At 47.1% G+C, this 18,212-nt stretch overlaps 1 protein-coding gene across 1 annotated transcript; it reads left to right on the top strand.

Annotated features, from left to right (window-relative positions):
* The first annotated feature begins 317 nt into the window (after positions 1-317).
* Positions 318-16,207, top strand: TNFAIP3 (TNF alpha induced protein 3). The gene is made up of 9 exons (XM_032651611.1): positions 318-604; positions 3,982-4,291; positions 7,838-8,028; positions 8,672-8,819; positions 8,984-9,154; positions 10,223-10,403; positions 11,569-12,473; positions 13,586-13,767; positions 14,494-16,207. The coding sequence occupies exons 2-9, from the start codon at positions 3,997-3,999 to the stop codon at positions 14,905-14,907; spliced, it is 2,487 nt and encodes an 828-aa protein (XP_032507502.1). The 5' UTR covers positions 318-604; positions 3,982-3,996; the 3' UTR covers positions 14,908-16,207.
* Positions 16,208-18,212: the final 2,005 nt, after the last annotated feature.

Here is an 18,212-nt window from a genome sequence, read left to right as displayed (position 1 = left end):
TGAGAAAAAGACCCTATTTCATTTCCAGTTCCCATCACTGCGATTTCCACATGGATGTGACGTTGAGTCCAGCTTCCGAAATGCCCAGGTGACTCACGCGGGGACACCCCGGGGCGGGGCGCAGGAGTTTCTCGGGCTTCTGGAGAGGCGGGGCGGGGCGGGGACGGGGCGGGGCGGAGCGCATCGGGCCTCCCGCGTCTCCTGCGCCCCCTAGCGGCAGGAGACCACCGGCTTCGGGCGCCCGGCCCGCGTCACGTGGCTGGAAAGTCCCTGTGTGGAAATCCCCGGCTGTCCGCGGGCGGTAAAACAGAAAGGGAAAAAAGAGAACTGGCAGTCTGCAGCCTTGGCGGCGGCCAAGTGCAACGAGCTAGGGGCCGCGGGGGCGGAGCGGCAAGAGCGGCCGCCGGGGAAACTGCGGCGGCAGCGGCGGCGGCGGCAGCAGAGATCCGCAACCCCGGGCCGGCCCGCGAACTAACCCCGAGCAGGGCGTCCATGGGGCGCCGCCTCCACCTGGCCCCGACCCCGACCGTGACCCCAGCCGGCGGCGCACGCCTGTCCTGACCTGGACTTGGAGTTTCTGCAGAGGATCGCGTGTCCCGAAGAGGTAACCCCCGTGTCCCTGTGCCGTCTCCCCCGGGCAAGGGCTGCGGGTGCGAGTTTGGCAGCGACCCGCGGGCTGGCTCCGTCGACCTGGCCTTGGTTTTGCAGCGGTTCCAGAGGGGAGTTTGTTGGCCGTTTGTACCCGTTGTAGGTTCTGAACTGCTGAGAGTTGAGGGGGCCGCGCCAGATGTTAGGGTGACAGCCGGGATTCAAGGATCCAGCCAGCTGTTTCTTGCAGATAATGCAGAGAACTTGAAAGGCAGCTGCCTGCGGGGAGAGTCGCCCCCGGGGCCGCTTGGTCGTGGGTGGTCATTGGTGCTCTTTGGCTTGTCTTTTTTGGAATCAAGCTCTGCATGCTTACGGCTACGTAGCCCTTGCAAACTGCTGTGGCCTCTTTCCAGATTGTTGTAGCACCAGCCCGAAGGTGTGGCATGTCTCAGGGGTAGCAAAACCCAGGGGGCGGGGAGCCCGGTCAGCTCAACTTCCCCGGGGACGGCTTGCAGACACTGAGAGTTAAGCAGTGTCAGAGAAGTATGCGTGTAGCAGTGGGTGGTCGGCCTGCCTTTGGGGGCTCCAGTTTAGAGCATCTGCAGGCCCCTATCCCCCAGTCAGACTGTCTTTGTCAGTCGAGGTCGTCCCACATCCTGCCACCTGGCCTTTCAGGAAAGCCGTGGTATTAAGTAAGGAAGGAGCTCAGAACTTGTTGAGACCGCTTTGTTTTCAGTTCTCCCTGCCTCTGATCTTCTTTCCTTGGAAAGCCGCTCTGGTCAAGTATCTCAGGGCAGCCTTCTGAGAGAACCAGTGTTTCAGGGTCCTCTGGACCACAGCCCTAATGTCCCAGAGTATTAAACAGCCAGTTACTGCTTAAGTCTTGGTGGTCTAAAGTGCTTCTTTATTTTTTTTTCCAATTCTTTGTACAATTTTTGAATTTTTGGAGGGGTACTTTCTAAAAAGTCAATATTTGTTGATAAAAAGCCAATGAGGTAACAACATGAAAGAAATGTTACGGGTAATATTGTATGTCTTTGCATATAAGGACATTACAGTCATAGCTCAGAAATTCTTTATCACAGGTCAGATTATTCTTTAATCTTAAGTATGGCGAAGTCCAAGTCCTAGGCAGTTGGGCAGTGGGTTTTGATTTCTTTTAAGGAGGCAATTCTGCAGGCCATGCGAGGCTGAACCTATGAGTGAGGTGACACCGGACTATCAAATGTTGACATTTGCATGTCTTGCCTATGGTCCCAGCTCTCACTATTTGAGAACTTTGCTGAAAGATCTTAGGTGAAGAAGAAGATAAAAGAAGAGTCAAAAAAGCAAAAAAGAGGCTACAACTAGCTTGTTTCAAATCTTCCTCTTGCCTGTCTGTTTCCTTGTGAGGGCAGCAGGCACTCTGCAGCCACAGGAGTGGTGTTCTGAGATTAGCAAGGGGCGGGTGTTGGAAGATCAGGCTTCTCAGCAAAGCCCTGCCCCTGGATGGTGTGGGACCTACCTGAGCAGGACCAGTCCTACAGTTGCCGTAGATGGAGACTAAGGTGCTCGTGTGATTTCAAGCCGGAGAATAAGGTTGTCTTTATCTTTAGCCTCAGCAACAAGCTGATGGTCAGGCAGTAGAAGTATGTGGTCAGGCAGTGCTTGTTGAGTGATGGATGGACAAATGAATGACATCGTGAAAGAGGCATTTGCATGCCACCAAGGCGATGTGTGTGTGATCTTTTTGTCCCTTCATTGTGTCTGTGGTCCTGCCATGATTTTGCCCAAATCCACCTGCAAGGAATATCTGACATCAAAGCAGAGATTACCATTTGACCCAGAGAATGACTTCTTCCAGGCATCATCCAGCTATCAGATAAGGAATCCTGGGCTAAATTCACCACCAGAAGACTCCTCAGAAGCAACCTCAGAGTCTTGTAGCGGCCCGTGAGAATTTAGACCATTTTATCAATGACTTTGAGAGAGCTGAGACCCACCAGGACTGGCTTCTTTGTAATCTAGGTTTCTTCTCCCTCTTACATTGGTTTAACTTCTTTCTCAGCTAGAGGCTTGCCCCGGTAAAGAGTATGACACAAGAGTGGGATTAACAAATGCAGTGAAACTTCCTAGGGGCTCTCTTCGTGCTCTGAAAATGTCTTTGTCTTCATCTTGGAAATTAGGATGGATGGCAAGGCACCCTACTAAGGGCCAGTGAATGTGAGCTGGCTCTCCACAAAGCTCTGCTCTGTAAAGATCCCACGTTACATCATTCCATCATTCCATGCTGTTGGCATGGGTTGGAGATGCTGGGGTTTGCCCCCCTCCTCTTTCATTTGTCCTGAGTGGTCCCTCTGGCTGAAACTTCTTTCCTTGTCTGCTTCCAGACTTTTATTTCTTTCCACCAGTCGATTATGCTTGAAGATTTCAGAGTGAAGACAGGGTGCAAAATCCATCTGAGTGTTGGTACCTGGAGGACGATAATAAAATCTGGTTGACGGTTGAGTTGAAGTAATACAGTTAATTCTGTAATTATATAGAATATAATTCTGTACTTCCAATATCTGCTCTTGGAAGTATAGAATTTATTATTCTATTATTGTTATTGTTATCATTATTCTATTTTTTATTCTGATGTTGTTAAGTTCAGTGGAGAGGTTCTGAAAGACGGCTGACTGTTTGCTCTTAAAATTGCAAAACATCTTGCTGGGAATAAGCTTTTCTGTTGGTTATAAAACATTCAGTTTAACTCTTTGTATATTACAATACATTTTACAAGTATACGCTTTATAAATATTTCTTTGGGGGACTAAAGAGAAAAGTCCAATCAACAGCCTAGGTGGCAGCATAAAATTGCAGGATTTTTCACAAAATATTTATTGTCTTTCCAGTATAGGGAGGGAGTGCTTGAAAGAGGTAAATCAAGACTTTGCCTAAGAGCGAGGGTTGCTCGGTGGTGCTGTTAGGAAAGGAGCCAGACTTGTCAGGACTACATTGTGCCTGTAACTGGCATTCAGGGCGCCTCAAATCCAGTGGCTGCCCCAGAGCGGCATCAGGATGGAGTGGGATTTTCCGTCGGTTACCAGGCACCATACCTGTTGCTGACAGACAGGCATGGCTCCCTGACAAATGTTACTGAAAACATGGGTTATTCCCCTCCTCCTCGTTGCCCACTCCTCGCCTTCCTTCTCTTGTTTAGACTAATCTTTAAAAGTGATGTAACTTAAAACAGTCCGGTGTGAGTTCATCTTTGGGGCCAGCTAGTATCCTGGGAGTAGAGGTGACTAAGATCTTTTGCCTAGCGCTTAGGGTAATGACAAGATCAAACACTGGGGTTTCCTGCAGGCAGGTATATAGGAGTCATATCAAAGCCGAGCTAACGGCATGGGGTTTTCTTTCACTCCTCTTCAGGTGTTGGAGAGCACCATGGCTGAGCAACTCCTTCCTCTGGCTTTGTATTTGAGCAATATGCGGAAAGCTGTGAAGATAAGAGAGAGAACTCCAGAAGATATTTTTAAACCTACCAATGGAATCATTCACCATTTTAAATCCATGCACCGGTACACGCTGGAAATGTTCAGAACTTGCCAGTTTTGTCCACAGTTTCGGGAGATCATCCACAATGCTCTCATCGACAGAAACATCCAGGCCTCCCTGGAAAGCCAGAAGAAGCTCAACTGGTGCCGAGAAGTCAGGAAGCTTGTGGCGCTGAAAACAAATGGTAAGACCTGCTTTTGTCTGGGGGCCGGGGTAGCTCCCACAGGGCTGGGTGCCCATTTATTAGAAGGTAATAGCACCAGTCCAAATCGAATCTCTTAAGGCCGCAGGTACCTTAGTATAGAGATTCTATAAGGGGCACGTAACGAAAGCAAGCTTGTTTTGTGAATATTTTAATTAAGGATATTTTCTAGTGTATGTTAGACAGCAGAGCGCACTGAGGCTTTAAGAATGCATTTCTAGACACCATGCACCTATTAAGTATATGTGTATGGTATGTATGTATGACTTCTGTATGTAATTCTTGCAACTGTTTAATCATCTGTGAAATACCCTTCCCTAGCCAGTAATGGAAATATCAAAAGGCTTTAAGTTCAAAAGGAAAGCATTGTGTGAAAACTGGTAGCGTTTCCCACTGTCATTAGAAAATGCTTGTGATGATGGCCTTACACTTCTTGAATCAGTGACACATTTTATGGGTTAACCAGTGACTATTGTCAGCTCCTCCCTTACCTGGGTTCTGTTGCCCACAGTCCCATGATACGAACTAGAAAGATACTTGAGATTTTTAGTGCAGGTTTTATTTTTTTTTTTTTTTTTTTTTTTTTTTTTGCGTTACGCGGGCCTCTCAATGTTGTGGCCTCTCCCGTTGCGGAGCACAGGCTCCGGACGCACAGGCTCAGCGGCCATGGCTCACGGGCCCAGCCGCTCCGCGGCATGTGGGATCTTCCCGGACCGGGGCACGAACCCGTGTCCCCTGCATCGGCAGGCGGACTCTCAACCACTGCGCCACCAGGGAAGCCCTTTAGTGCAGGTTTTAGACCTCTACTTCATGTTTTCTTTTGGGATTCCTAGTACTGTACTGCATTTCTTGCTGTCTGTGACTGTCTACCCAATGGCCGTTTATGACTAGTAGGTGTTTCCTGTTCTAAGCTTTACTGTTTTGTCTTTTGTTTATTTCCTTTAAGTAAGAGTATGCACATCACAGAAACATTCGAGCATACTGTTTAATGCAGATACAAAATTCTACTTTATAAATGTAGCGAATCATTACAAGAAGCAAGTAGACCGCTTATAGTCTTAAGTAAGGCCTTTTTCTCAAAAGGCTCCTGGCCTTAGATCAGTGACAATCCTAAACCATCCCGATCAAAATAATATGTCGAAGGGCAAAATTAGTACATCCTTGTTGACAGTGAGATGATAAGAACATCAACTTAAATAAATTGGTACATTCACTTTGGCCATTTTTGACTTGGGTAACTTGGCACGATTGAGGGACATGTTTTTTTCCTTTGGTTCTGGGAGTTAGCATCACCTTAACATCTTGCTTTTATTTTTGAAGCATAGATTCTTAGAAACATAGAAAGAAAACTGGGGCTATGTAGTATTTATGTTGTTCTTGGCATTAAGTCAAGTGATGCTTAGAAGTAGGTAATTATGTGAAGTCATCATCGAGGGGTTTATGTTCCTGACAGTATGTGGTTTTAACTCTCTCCCATTTGGTTACAAAAAGATGTGGGAAAGTTGGAAAGAAGAGATTCTGCCAAATTAGAAATGTGGTGGAAAGGGAAAAAGCATATTATCATGAACTGAACTGAGATTTTAGGGTTAACTTGCTCTGGTTCCTTAAGAGAAAGAATTGAATATAAAAAGTAAATACTTGTTTTGCAAAGATAGGTCATTTAAATCAAGGATTCACGCTACAAGCAAAACTATAAAGGCAAGTGCATTCTGATATCATTTTCTGAGAAGTAAGGATTTTTAGGCTCAGAATCCTTTTATTTCACCACTTGAAAAAAAAATTCCTTAAAATTCTGGAAAAGGAAGAAAAGATATTTAGGGGGAGGAAGGAAACAAATGACTTTTCCTGTCTGATTTTTATTAGCCCTTTTTTTTTTTAAGCCTTCCCCCTATAGGAGCGCTCTACAAAGTCAATGGTCTGTTTGGGGAGGGGGTGATTCACAAGTTTGCATTTGAGGATATGAGACTGTGGTGAATGAGGAAGGGAGTAGGTGGCATAAAATTGAAACTTCATGTGAAAAATTCCAACGTCTATTGGCTGCAGCGATTTCACTTGTATAATGAGTAGCCCTATTCCAGCTCACCCTGACCACACCCACTTGGAAAGTCCAGGGTGCACTTCGCACTTTAAATGTCTACACACCAGAACAAAAAGTACAATAGCTGTTGCTCAATTGCTAGTCAAATAACTTAGCGCAGGGGAATTCCAGATGTTACTTAGGGAATTTTATGCTGGTGCATCTCAATAAAGAACTGAAAGTAAGCACAAGAAGAAAAAAAGCCTTATCTTTGCTCTAGATTTTGCAAAGGGGAAATTTCAACAGAATGCAGTTGTTGCTACATTTCTGCCAAGACACAAGCCTTGAGCGATCTTTTTGGTTCATTGGTTTGAATGTTTATTTAGCTAGTTTTTGTAAGTGTGTAAATTGAACGGATACTGGCTGTGGATACATTTTTGAGGGGTTGTTGTTGTTGTTGTTTACAGTTGACTATAATTAAGATTTGATAAAATTTTAAATAGCTTTATTGCCCCATAGAACAATGTAAGAACACGATTGAACTTTTCTTTATAAAAACAATTATGCACTTCCCAAAAGAGACTAAAGAGTTAACTTTTTTAATATTAAACAGACCTCCAAAATGTTTATTCTTTGGAGTTCAAAAAGCAATGCAGTCTCGTGAATTGTGGATTTTAACCTATAAAAGTAACAAAGTGATAGAATAAAATTAGACCTATCTTTTTCTCAAAAGCCTCAAAATTCTTCAAGTGCCAACCCTAAACACTGAATTATTTTCAAATGTAGACATCGAGGCCCGCTTTAAACTCTGAAAAAGGACTCTAATTGCTAACAGGCGGGTTCACACAAGGCATTTCTGGGGGTGGGGTGGGCAGGCAGTAGGTAATTCAGTCTTCTCACTCCCACTTTACAGACCAGGAGAGGAAGCTCCCAGGCCCCAAAGGCTGTGATGGGATGGTCAAGTCATGTACCACTGAGTCATGGCCAGGCCGTCCCTGTCTAGTAAATGGAGCCAGACCAGCTTCCTGGTTTGAGCATGTTACCCTGGGGGTTCTCTCTCAGAGTCAGAGAGCAATAGTGCCAGCGTCTTAGCCAGAAAAGCAAGGCATGTTAGAAAGGAATGGACTTCAGAGATCATAATCCAATGTCCTCATTTCCAAAGAGGAAAAATACTCGGAGGTTAAGGAATTTCCCCCCAAGGTCACCTAAACTAGTTAGGGCAGAGCCAAGCTGGAACCAAGGGCTCCTGACTCTCACTCCCTGGTTCCTTGGCTGTTAGTATCATTCATGAAAAATAAGAGTTAAAAGAATGATATATGTTTTTTTCGTTAAAGCTGTCATCTCCTTGTGAAATGTTACCAGTTGGCCCTTCGACTAAGACATTAAACCACTGGCGTTTCTCACAAGCGCTTTTGGGTCCCCGCATGGTAGCCGTAAGGCTAGTTTATTCTGTAAACCGCTGCTAGGCCTTAGATGTAGATTGCTTGAATTGGCTTCCCTTCTGTCCTCAGGTGACGGAAACTGCCTCATGCACGCTGCTTCCCAGTACATGTGGGGTGTTCAGGACACAGACTTGGTCCTGAGGAAGGCGCTCTTCAGCACCCTCAAGGAGACGGACACCCGCAACTTTAAATTCCGCTGGCAGCTGGAGTCTCTTAAGTCTCAGGAATTCGTGGAAACGGGGCTTTGCTACGATACCCGGGTATGTTGTGTTTCCTCATCCAGCATCTATGGACGGAGCTCCATGGTGGCAAAACAGTACCTTCGGCCAGTCCCTGCTCTCAAGGAGCATGTGATTTGCCGGGTCACATGAACTTGGCAAAGCAGAGTCAATGGAAAACACCAGAAACCTCCTGTGGGATGGACCTGAGGCTCTTGTCGCTGCTGGGAGGCTCCAGGGCAGCAGCTTCCCAGCTGGGGAGTCATTTTAGAATGATCTTTCTGATCTCGGGCTTCCCTGTGGTGTTTTAGTTGTTTTTCAGTTTGATTGCCCTTCTCATGCTTTACTGAGCCAGCCAATCAAATTCAGACGGTGCCTCCCCGTTTTCAGTCACAAGTTTGGGATTTTTGTGCATATTTGGATGAGGAGCGTTGACATTATGCCTCATCAGGGATTTTTTTGAAAGCAGGTGCTGTCCCCATCCTCCCCTACTTTAGAGTTTGCCTTGTAGTGGAAAAAAGTAAGGGAAGAAAACCAAAGTGGGGACAAAAGGGTGATCGTTTAAATGATAATTTCAAGAAAAGGTAAAAGCAAGCTGAGTGATACAAGTGATAAATTATAGAGTGAAGCCAGAATTGTTTTTTAGTGCAGAGTACATTCAATGATTTCTTTTCTGTCCCCTTAGAATTGGACTGATGAATGGGACAGCCTTGTCAAAATGGCATCCACGGACATACCAGTGGCCCGCAGTGGACTGCAGTATAATTCACTGGAAGAAATACACATATTTGTCCTTTGCAACATCCTCAGAAGGCCGATCATTGTCATTTCAGGTGAGATGCCTGCTGGTGGCTTATCTGTATTTAAGTGCTTTTCAGCGTTAGTGCTTTACCTCTTAGGAAAACCCATGCTACCAAAGTTACAGGAGACCATAGTTAAATGGAATCTGATGAAAGCCGCGGAGGGCCTTATCTTTTCTTTCTCTTTCCTTAAACAGACAAAATGCTGAGAAGTTTGGAATCGGGTTCCAATTTTGCTCCTTTGAAGGTGGGCGGAATTTACTTGCCTCTCCATTGGCCTGCCCAGGAATGCTACAGATACCCCATCATTCTCGGCTACGACAGCCAACACTTTGTACCCCTGGTGACCATGAAGGACAGTGGACCTGGTGAGAAAACTGAGCATCTATTCACGTTTGTACTTGCTGGTAGATACTGGTACACCCTGTTCCTCCTGAACATCAGGATTTGCTCTTTTGCTTCTTATTGAAAGTCTCATTTAAGTATATTAGTTTCATTTAAATACAGTGTTCTGTCAGTTGTTTAGCAACAGTGATGTAATAGCAGTCATCGTAATGCGCCCCCAACTTTTTGTCTATAGTTTGGGAAGCTCTTTCAGCATGTTAGTGGCAAGTAGGAGATAATGTATATTACTGCTACCATTTCTTAATTAGCCCTGTAATACAGTGCCTGGCATGGGGCAGGTAAATGTCTGGCAGGTTAGCTATTATTGTAATAGCTTAATGAGGAACTAATAAGGCACTTTACAAATGCTTAGGTACATTATTTTATTTCATTTCATATTCACGGCATCCCTGTGGATGCAGTAACCTTATAGTACAGATGAGGCACTTGAAGCTCAGAGAAGTTTAGTAACTTACCTGATGTCACAGAGATGGATGGTAGCAAAGTCAGGACTCGAACCCAGGTCGGTCTGGTTCTGAGTGTGGGATTTGACCAGTAAGACCTACTGCCTCCAGGCTGCTTAATGTGCTGTGGGCATCCTGGAAACCGTGTGGGGTTTTTTTGGTTTTTTTTAATTTTATTTATCTTTGGCCGCATTGGGTCTTCGCTGCGGTGCGTGGGCTTCTCATTACGGTGGCTTCTCTTGTTGCGGAGCACGGGCTCTAGGTGCGTGGGCTCAGTAGTTGTGGCGCACGGGCTTAGTTGCTCCGCAGCATGTGGGATCTTCCCGGACCAGGGCTCGAACCCGTGTCCCCTGCATTGGCAGGCGGATTTTCATCCACTGCACCACCAGGGAAGTCCCAGCCGTGTGTTTTTTATTAGAGTTTAGTACAGTTTGTTCCCCCATTTGATTTTGTGGCTAGATAATACTTTTCCCCTCTGTAATTGTATCCTTTCTGCATCTTCAAAATGTAGTTGTTATATATATGGCCTCACACATAATCTCATTTAGTAGAATCATATTTTGCTGATGTGTTATTTTTTTCCCTCAGAAATCCGAGCTGTTCCACTTGTTAACAGAGAGAGAGGAAGATTCGAAGACTTAAAAGTTCACTTTTTGACAGATCCTGAAAATGAGATGAAGGAAAAGCTCCTGAAAGAGTACTTGATGGTGATAGAAATCCCTGTTCAAGGCTGGGACCATGGCACCACCCATTTAATTAACGCTGCAAAGTAAGCAGTTTGTTTTTCGCTCTTGCTTTGTCATCTTTAAGCTGCTGCTACCCTAAAGACCAACAGTAAAGTTATTTGAAGCTGGTTTCCTCCAGCGTGAAACAAGTTTAGGGGCTTGTGTGTGAGTCAGAGACAATCACTTCAGGTAGCACTAACTTGGGTTTCAAATGGGAACAAGTAATTTATCCAAAATGATTTTTCTGCATATCTGGATGCTGAGTGTCAGCCCTGTGGCTTTAAAAAGTGCGTTCACATCGAGGATGGGTTTTTTGTTTTTTTTTTTAAGTGCCCTAGTGCTAGACTAGCAAGCGAAAATTCTTAGAGACAGAACACTCATTCTCCTGGCTTCTGGGTAAGGCAGACACACCAGACGCAGACTGGGCTGTAGAATGTGTTTATGTGGCAGGCACGTGGCTTGGCCGCATGGGGTGGGGAGGAGAGACCCAGAGTACAGGTTGTACAGGTATCAAAATTGTAAACACTGGCTTGATGATAAAGAGATGCCCATTTCCTAGAACTTTGAAATGCACAAGACCGAGGAGGCCTAAGAGAATCGGTTTCTCAAAGTGGAGATGAACAAGTTACAGAGTCAGAAGTCAGTATGTAACACCTGATGGTGTGTCTGCCTCTTAGTTACTGCTCGTGGCGGTTACCGCTAATAGAGACCAGGTGCACATTTAAAATTAATTAAGTAAATTGATAAAGAAAAATACAGAACACATTACAAGGTAGTTTGTACTATAAAGTAAGCTCATCCCAAATGAATACCTTGAATAACATTTCACTAGAAATTTGGTCTCTGAGAAGTTAGAAAGTAAAAGTGACTTTTTCAAAGAGGAAGAGGGTAATTAAGTGTAGAAGCAGCCCCTGAGTAGCCCTTTCTTTAGAATTATCTATAATTTGGGCTGGACCAAAATTAATTAAATAAGACTGATTCTCGAAATAATGACGTCTTCTCAACAGTATTGGACTGTGTTACGTTAGAGGTGCAAAGTCTTCATCATAGGCTGCATTTCAGTGAATGGTTATGAAGTTATTACCACAGTCCACATTTTAAAAGTTTGCTCTATGATCTACTGGTGTAAAGTTGTGTGTGTGTGTGTGTGTGTGTGTGTGTGTGTGTGTATGTGTGTAGTCTCATGTTTTCTTTCCTTTCGGTCTTTAGGTTGGATGAAGCTAACTTACCCAAAGAAATAAACCTGGTAGATGATTACTTTGAACTTGTCCAGCACGAGTACAAGAAGTGGCAGGAAAACAATGAGCAGGGGCGGAGAGACACGCACCCCCAGAATCCTTTGGAACCTTCCGTCCCCCAGCTTTCTCTCATGGACATCAAATGCGAAACGCCCAACTGCCCTTTCTTCATGTCCGTGAACACCCAACCTTTGTGCCACGAGTGCTCGGAGAGGCGGCAAAAGAAACAAACCAAAGCCCCAAAGCCCAACTCCAAGCCGGGCCCTGAAGCGCTGCCCCGCCTGGTGCTCGGGGCCTCCCGGGGGGAGGCCTGGAGCCCCGAGGAGCCCACCGGGGGTCCCCACTCAGCCCCTCCGACAGCACCCAGCCTCTTCCTGTTCAGCGAGACCACGGCCATGAAGTGTAGGAGCCCCGGCTGCCCTTTCACCCTCAACGTGCAGCACAATGGCTTCTGCGAGCGATGCCACAACGCCCGGCAGCTTCTCGCGGGCCACCCCTCGGACCCTGCGCAGCATCTCGACCCTGGCAAGTGCCGAGCCTGCCTCCAGGACGTCACCAGGACGTTTAATGGGATCTGCAGTGCTTGCTTTAAAAGGACTACAGCCGAGCCCGCCCCGAACCTCAGCTCGAGCAGCCCCCTCTCCTGCCACCAGCGCTCCAAGTCTGACCCCTCACAGCTCGCACAGAGCCTCTCCCCGCACGCCTGCCGCAGAGCCGGGCCCGAGGCTCCCTCTGGCCACCGCTCCTCGGCCGCACGGACTCCAGGGGACAGGAAAGGGACAAGCAAGTGCAGGAAAGCGGGCTGCATGTACTTTGGGACTCCAGAGAACAAAGGCTTCTGCACGCTGTGTTTCATCGAGTACAGAGAAAATAAACGTGAGTGAGAGGATGGGTTTCACCCCTGTTTCAAAACCCCTCGTAGGGCTTCCCTGGTGGCGGGGTGGTTGGGAGTCCGCCTGCCGATGCAGGGGACACGGGTTCGTGCCCCGGTCCGGGAGGATCCCACGTGCCACGGAGCGGCTGGGCCCGTGAGCCATGGCCGCTGAGCCTGCGCATCCAGAGCCTGTGCTCCACAACGGGAGACGCCGCAACAGTGAGAGGCCTGCGTACCGCAAAAAAAAAAAAACCCTCGTAGAAGGCAGTTTGCCCCTGAAATTCAAGAAGGGAGCCCCTTCAAGAAAGGGCTGTGGCGTTGAGTGTGCTTTGCGTTGGGGGGACAGTCACAGTGGCTCTGCCGGCACACCTGGAAGCAAAAGCACAGAACGGCATGTTCCACAACCCACAAGAGCCCTGTGGGTAGAGTTCAGAGAATTCGTTTTTATCAGGTCATGTGGTGTCGTGTTTGTAAGGTAGAATTTAGACGAGACTTCTTTTGAAACTCTGGCATACTAGAGAAAATTCAAAACCTGGTGAGTGGGGCTTCCCTGGTGGCGCAGTGGTTGAGAGTCCGCCTGCCGATGCAGGGGACACGGGTTCGTGCCCCGGTCTGGGAGGATCCCACATGCCGCGGAGCGGCTGGGCCCGTGAGCCATGGCCGCTGAGCCTGCGCGTCCGGAGCCTGTCCTCCGCAACGGGAGAGGCCACAACAGTGAGAGGCCCGCGTAACGCATAAAAAAAAAAAAAAAAAAAAAAAAACCTGGTGAGTGGTAGCTGGAAAGAGAGCGGCCTTCACTGATGTCGTAAGAGTCCATTTGTGGTTTTTGAAATCTCAAATTTGAAAGAAGGATGGGCACCTAATGTCTCTGCTTGTTCTGTTCCTGTGACCGACCAGTGAGGCCTGTTCCAAAGGGAGAGATCTGTAAAGTCAAAGACGTTTTTATTACAGTATTATTTCTGTTGGTTATTTTGCTAGGTTTCTGAAAGGTTGCTCTCGTAGGTAGAGCGCAGCTGGTCTAATCTGTATTAGGAACCTGTCTGTTTCCTTGATGTCAGCATCTGTCCACTTGGTGAACCGTACGTGTTACTGATGAGCCTCTGCTCTCTTGTAGATTTTGTCCCTGCCTCAGGGAAAGCCAGCCCCACGGCCTCCAGGTTCCAGAACACTGTCCCCTGCCTGGGCAGGGAATGCGGCGCCCTCGGAAGCAGTGTGTTCGAAGGATACTGTCAGAAGTGTTTCATCGAAGCTCAGAACCAGAGATTTCATGAAGCGAAAAGGACTGAAGAGCAGCTGGTGAGACATCTTGAGGGACGCCCCCCTCTCCTGTGGGCCCCGCCTCCTTGCCAGAGCGATCAGCAGACTTTCCTCCCTGCTGAGCTCCAGGGAAAAACCAGGGGAAAAGTCAGCCTGGCCCCCAGGGCTGGAAGCACAGCAGTTCCTATTGATTTTCATGGCCTAAGTTTACTTTAGGGTCATTTTAAGAAGCAAATAAAACCAGCCGTGGAATAAAACCCGTTAAAGCCTCCGAAAAGCCAAACGGCGATCAGAGACTTCTTGGATTTGTAGCAGAAGTGCAGACTTTCTTAAGTAATCCCCTTATTATGAGATAGAAGGAAAAGGCAGAACATCCCAGGTGCCTCCACTTACTGGCATATAAGAAAAGCAAACATTCATGGATAGATGCCTCTCCTACTGGTTGGAGGGTGGTAGGGAATCTGTCTAAATGAGGGCACCTTAGTATTAATCCAGACGGAAGCGAGCCGGGCCAGCCTTTGGCGGCCTCCGTGTTAGGGATGGTGGTTCCACCGGGGCCTCCCTGGGGCCAGATCTGTTTTCTTGGGATGGGGAGGAAAGGTCCTTGGAGGCTCCCGTCCATAGACCGCCCCCTGTCCGCTTGGTCAGGCAGGTGCCCTTCACCACACCCAGCCCTTTGTAGAACCCACACCGTCGGATGAGATGGCACCGTGTGGTCCCTGAACAATGAATGTGACAGTGGTTCTCTCTGCTCTCTCCACCCAGAGGACGAGCCAGCACAGAGACTTGCCCCGAGCCACCCAGAGCACCTCCTGTCCAAGTGCACGCGGGCCACCTGCCAGGAACATGCTGGCCTGCTGCAAACCAGGAGCTGTGCATTGGAGTGCCAGCACCTCGGCCAGCGCATGGCCGCCAGCGCCCGGCGGCCCGAGCCCGTCCCTGAGGAGCCCCCCACGCAGCGCTGCCGGGCGACCGCCTGTGAGCACTTCGGCAACGCCAAGTGAAACGGCTACTGCATACGAGTGCTTTCAGTTCAAGCAGATGTACGGCTACCTGACCCAGGGGGCCAGCCCCGGCCCGGAGGGGCCTGGAGCCTTAGCCCCGCGTGGCGCTGTGCTCCCAAGCGCCCCGGTGCCACCCGAGGGTCCGGCCCTGCACGGTGGGCCAGGGTGTCTCTGAGCAGGGCAAGAAAGAAGCTCTCGGTCACCGGCCTGGAATCTGAGCAAAGTGTGTGACTGGCCGCGGGTTGTGTGGGCTTCAGCCCACGCCTCTCCTTCCAAGCAGGCGGCCAGGAACCTCATGGACTCAGAACGCGTGCCAGGACTGCTGCCTCATCTTTAGAGAAAAGGGAAAAGACGCAGGTCAGGCGGGCTGGGAACCTCGGAGCCAGCCCCCCTGCCCTCCATCAGCATTTCTCGGAGATGGGGAGCTGAGGCCCACAGGCCCTGTGCCGGAAGCTCGGGAAGCTCAGGGATAACGGGCAGGCTCAAAGTGCCGGTCGTTCACGGTTTCGCCCTACCTGCCTCGTTCCTTCCCCACGGACACGGCAAAATCGTCCACAGACTGTGATGCTGAGGCTGCTGGGACTGAACAAGTCCACGGTGAAAAGCACACCAGCTGCTCTTTACAATATGCACCTTGTAAGACCCAGAATATTCTCAGTGGGCAGATGTGTAACTCTTTTGGTTATCACTGTCTTTACTTCTAAAGCTTAACTTGAACTGAGGTGAGCATACACCTGGTTACACATATAACGGCCCCTTATGTTACATATGAGGGAATTTTGTTTGTTACGTTGCGCTGCTGCCCTAGAAGTTTAAGTAAGAAGACTGACTGATAATAATGACCTATTTTCTGGTTGTTGTAGGGGCAAGCACGACTCGTAGACACAGCCCACCTGAACTCCACCAGCAGACTCTTGTGTCTGTGTAATCACTTTATTTATTTTATTGCAAACTTTAAGGTTATTTAAGTGAAGCTGTTCTGGTCTGCAGAAATTGCTATACTGTCTTCTTAAACATACTGGCTTTTGGTCATGTTATAGACACAGCAAACTCCTCACCACAGTAGGGGAGTCGACCTTTTCCACACATTTTGGAAAGAAGAAGTCGCATCGCAAATAAATTCAGTAAACTCTCACGCTTCCTCGTGAAACTTTGGTCAGAGCCACTTCCCAGCCCTCCGATGAGAAACCATTCTCCACAGTGTGTAGATGCTTCTGCGTATCCTACCTCCTTAGAGAGACGATTGGGAAGGAGCGGGGATGAGATTGGAGAAGGTCACGGGGAAATCTGGAGCCTTTGGTGATGGTTTTGTTTGCTGTGTTAATGCTGTGTGCTGGGGTGCAGGGCAGTGACCTCGTGGCCACCTTAGCATTGGGACAGCACAACCTTGTAACCATGAGTACGAGGAAATTTCTTTCTGTCCTTGGCCTGCAGTTTCTCTGTGTGTTTTGTGTTACTCTCATACTTGTTCTAGAAAAAAAAGGAAGGGAAACACATTGTCCCAAGAGGTAAAGGCTGCTATTTTGTGGGGGGGGTCTGGACTTAGAACCTGAAAATTTTGGCAATCTGTAACTAACTCTCCATAGTCTTTACTTGTCCTATGTGATGTGTTTTCCCCTTGAGAGACCATAAGCCTTTTTCCTTGACAGATCTCTTTATAATGTCTTTCTAAAGATTTCACATAAACTTCAGTGTTTTCATTTAGTTCTTTTAAAGTTGCTATTTTAATATTTTGTGTATCAATATTTTCATTCTTAATGTGAATAAATGGGATTATTTATACTTATTATAGAAGACATTTGAAATTTGCACATTTAGTTGTCTCTGATAGAAAACTGTTGACACTCTATTGGCTTTCTTCAAGTTTTCCTAAATTTAAATGTAACTTTTCACAGAAGTCAAGATTAAAAAGTAAATTATTTAAGAACAAATGTTGATGTTTTCTGTTTACGAATGATGAAAGAAAAAGGCCCCAATATTAAGACCACACTTCCCAAACAACTTTATTTCAAGGAACACCTGGGCAGGGGGTACATCTCTCACCCATAGGTATTAAGAGAACTTACTGTTAAGGGTAAGGCATCTGGTTTAACAGGGAAAACATGGAGGCCCAGAGGGAAGTAGGAAAGATGTGCCAGTGCCTGTTACCTGTGCTCCTCTGAAGTTTCCTGCCCTCAGCCCTTAAGTACAGAGAGAAAAGACAAGGGGGGCGGAGCAGAGAGAGACGGGAAGGAAAGAAATCAGAGGGGAGGAAGGAGTATAAGACCTCTGGGTCAGATCTTAGAAGAGGCGACCTATGACTGTGATGGCCATGAGGACCGGCGGCACCAGAGTCCTGGGAAATTATAAACGGCCCATTCTTCCACCCAATACAAATGTACCTATAGAAGATTGATGCCGAAGGACTGTGCAGCTCCTGGAATCTCTCTTTTTTTTTAAAGCTGCCCAGGAGATTCTGATCATCAGCCAGATTTTAGAACCATGCAGTTAAAGAAATATTTATAATATTTCTAAACTTACTGTGGAAAATTGTAACATACAAGAAAACAGATAAGAGTATCATGAACCCCCAGATATCTCTCATCCCGTTTCAACAGTTAGAAACATCTTGCCAAATTCGTTTCATCTGTCACCTCTTTTTTTTTCTGGATTATTTTAAAGCAAATTTCAGATATTGTGTCCTCACACAAATACATCAGTGTGCATCTCTAATTGTTAAGAACAGGTTCTTTTTCTATAACCACCATTATTACACCCAGCTAAATTATTTTTAATACCATCCAATTCTTAAGTTTGTATTCTAATTTCTCACATTTTCCACTATACAGAGTCCTATTGCTTTTTTTTTCTTTTTTTTTTTCTTTTTTTTTCGGTACGCGTGCCTCTCACTGTTGTGGCCTCTCCCTTTGCGGAGCACAGGCTCCGGACGCGCAGGCTCAGCGGCCATGGCTCACGGGCCCAGCCGCTCCACGACATGTGGGATCTTCCGGAACCGGGGCACAAACCCGTGTCCCCTGCCTTGGCAGGCGGACTTTCAATCACTGCGCCACAGGGAAGCCCCCTATTGCTTTTCATTGCTAACGTTTCTTAAGGCTCTTTTAGTCCGTGACACTCCCTTTTTAAGTTTTCACGCTATTTTTAAGGCGATTAGGTCATTTGTTCTGTAGAATAGCTCACATTCTTGATTTGGCAGATTGCTTTCTTCTGGTGTCATTTCACTTGTCTTTCTAGACTTCTTATTAGATTCAGGTTCAATCAGGCAAGAATCATTCACAGGTGACGCTGTGTGTGTCCCACGACACCCCATCCTATCTGAGCTGTATGAATGCTTACCCAGAGAAATCACAAAGCCTTGAATTGACCTCTTTTTCTCCATTCTTCCTCCGTCTCTCACCCAACATTAAAAATTACAGTCCTTCAATCAGCATGATGAACATAAGCATTTGACCATAAGTTATCAGGATTTCTAAAATAGGAAGT

This window comes from Phocoena sinus, chromosome 12 (genome assembly GCF_008692025.1).
Source record: "Phocoena sinus isolate mPhoSin1 chromosome 12, mPhoSin1.pri, whole genome shotgun sequence".
Classification (NCBI taxonomy): Eukaryota; Metazoa; Chordata; class Mammalia; order Artiodactyla; family Phocoenidae; genus Phocoena; species Phocoena sinus.
Note: the sequence above shows the minus strand (reverse complement) of the source record. Positions and strands in the feature narration are given on the sequence as shown.

Bases quoted from the DNA above. Each gene is read 5' to 3' on its own strand.
- TNFAIP3 (XM_032651611.1), top strand. From the start codon at position 3,997: ATGGCTGAGCAACTCCTTCCTCTGGCTTTGTATTTGAGCAATATGCGG. The intron at 8,029-8,671 runs GTATGTTGTGTT...CTGTCCCCTTAG, and splicing joins GGCTTTGCTACGATACCCGG to AATTGGACTGATGAATGGGA. The intron at 12,474-13,585 runs GTGAGTGAGAGG...GCTCTCTTGTAG, and splicing joins CGAGTACAGAGAAAATAAAC to ATTTTGTCCCTGCCTCAGGG.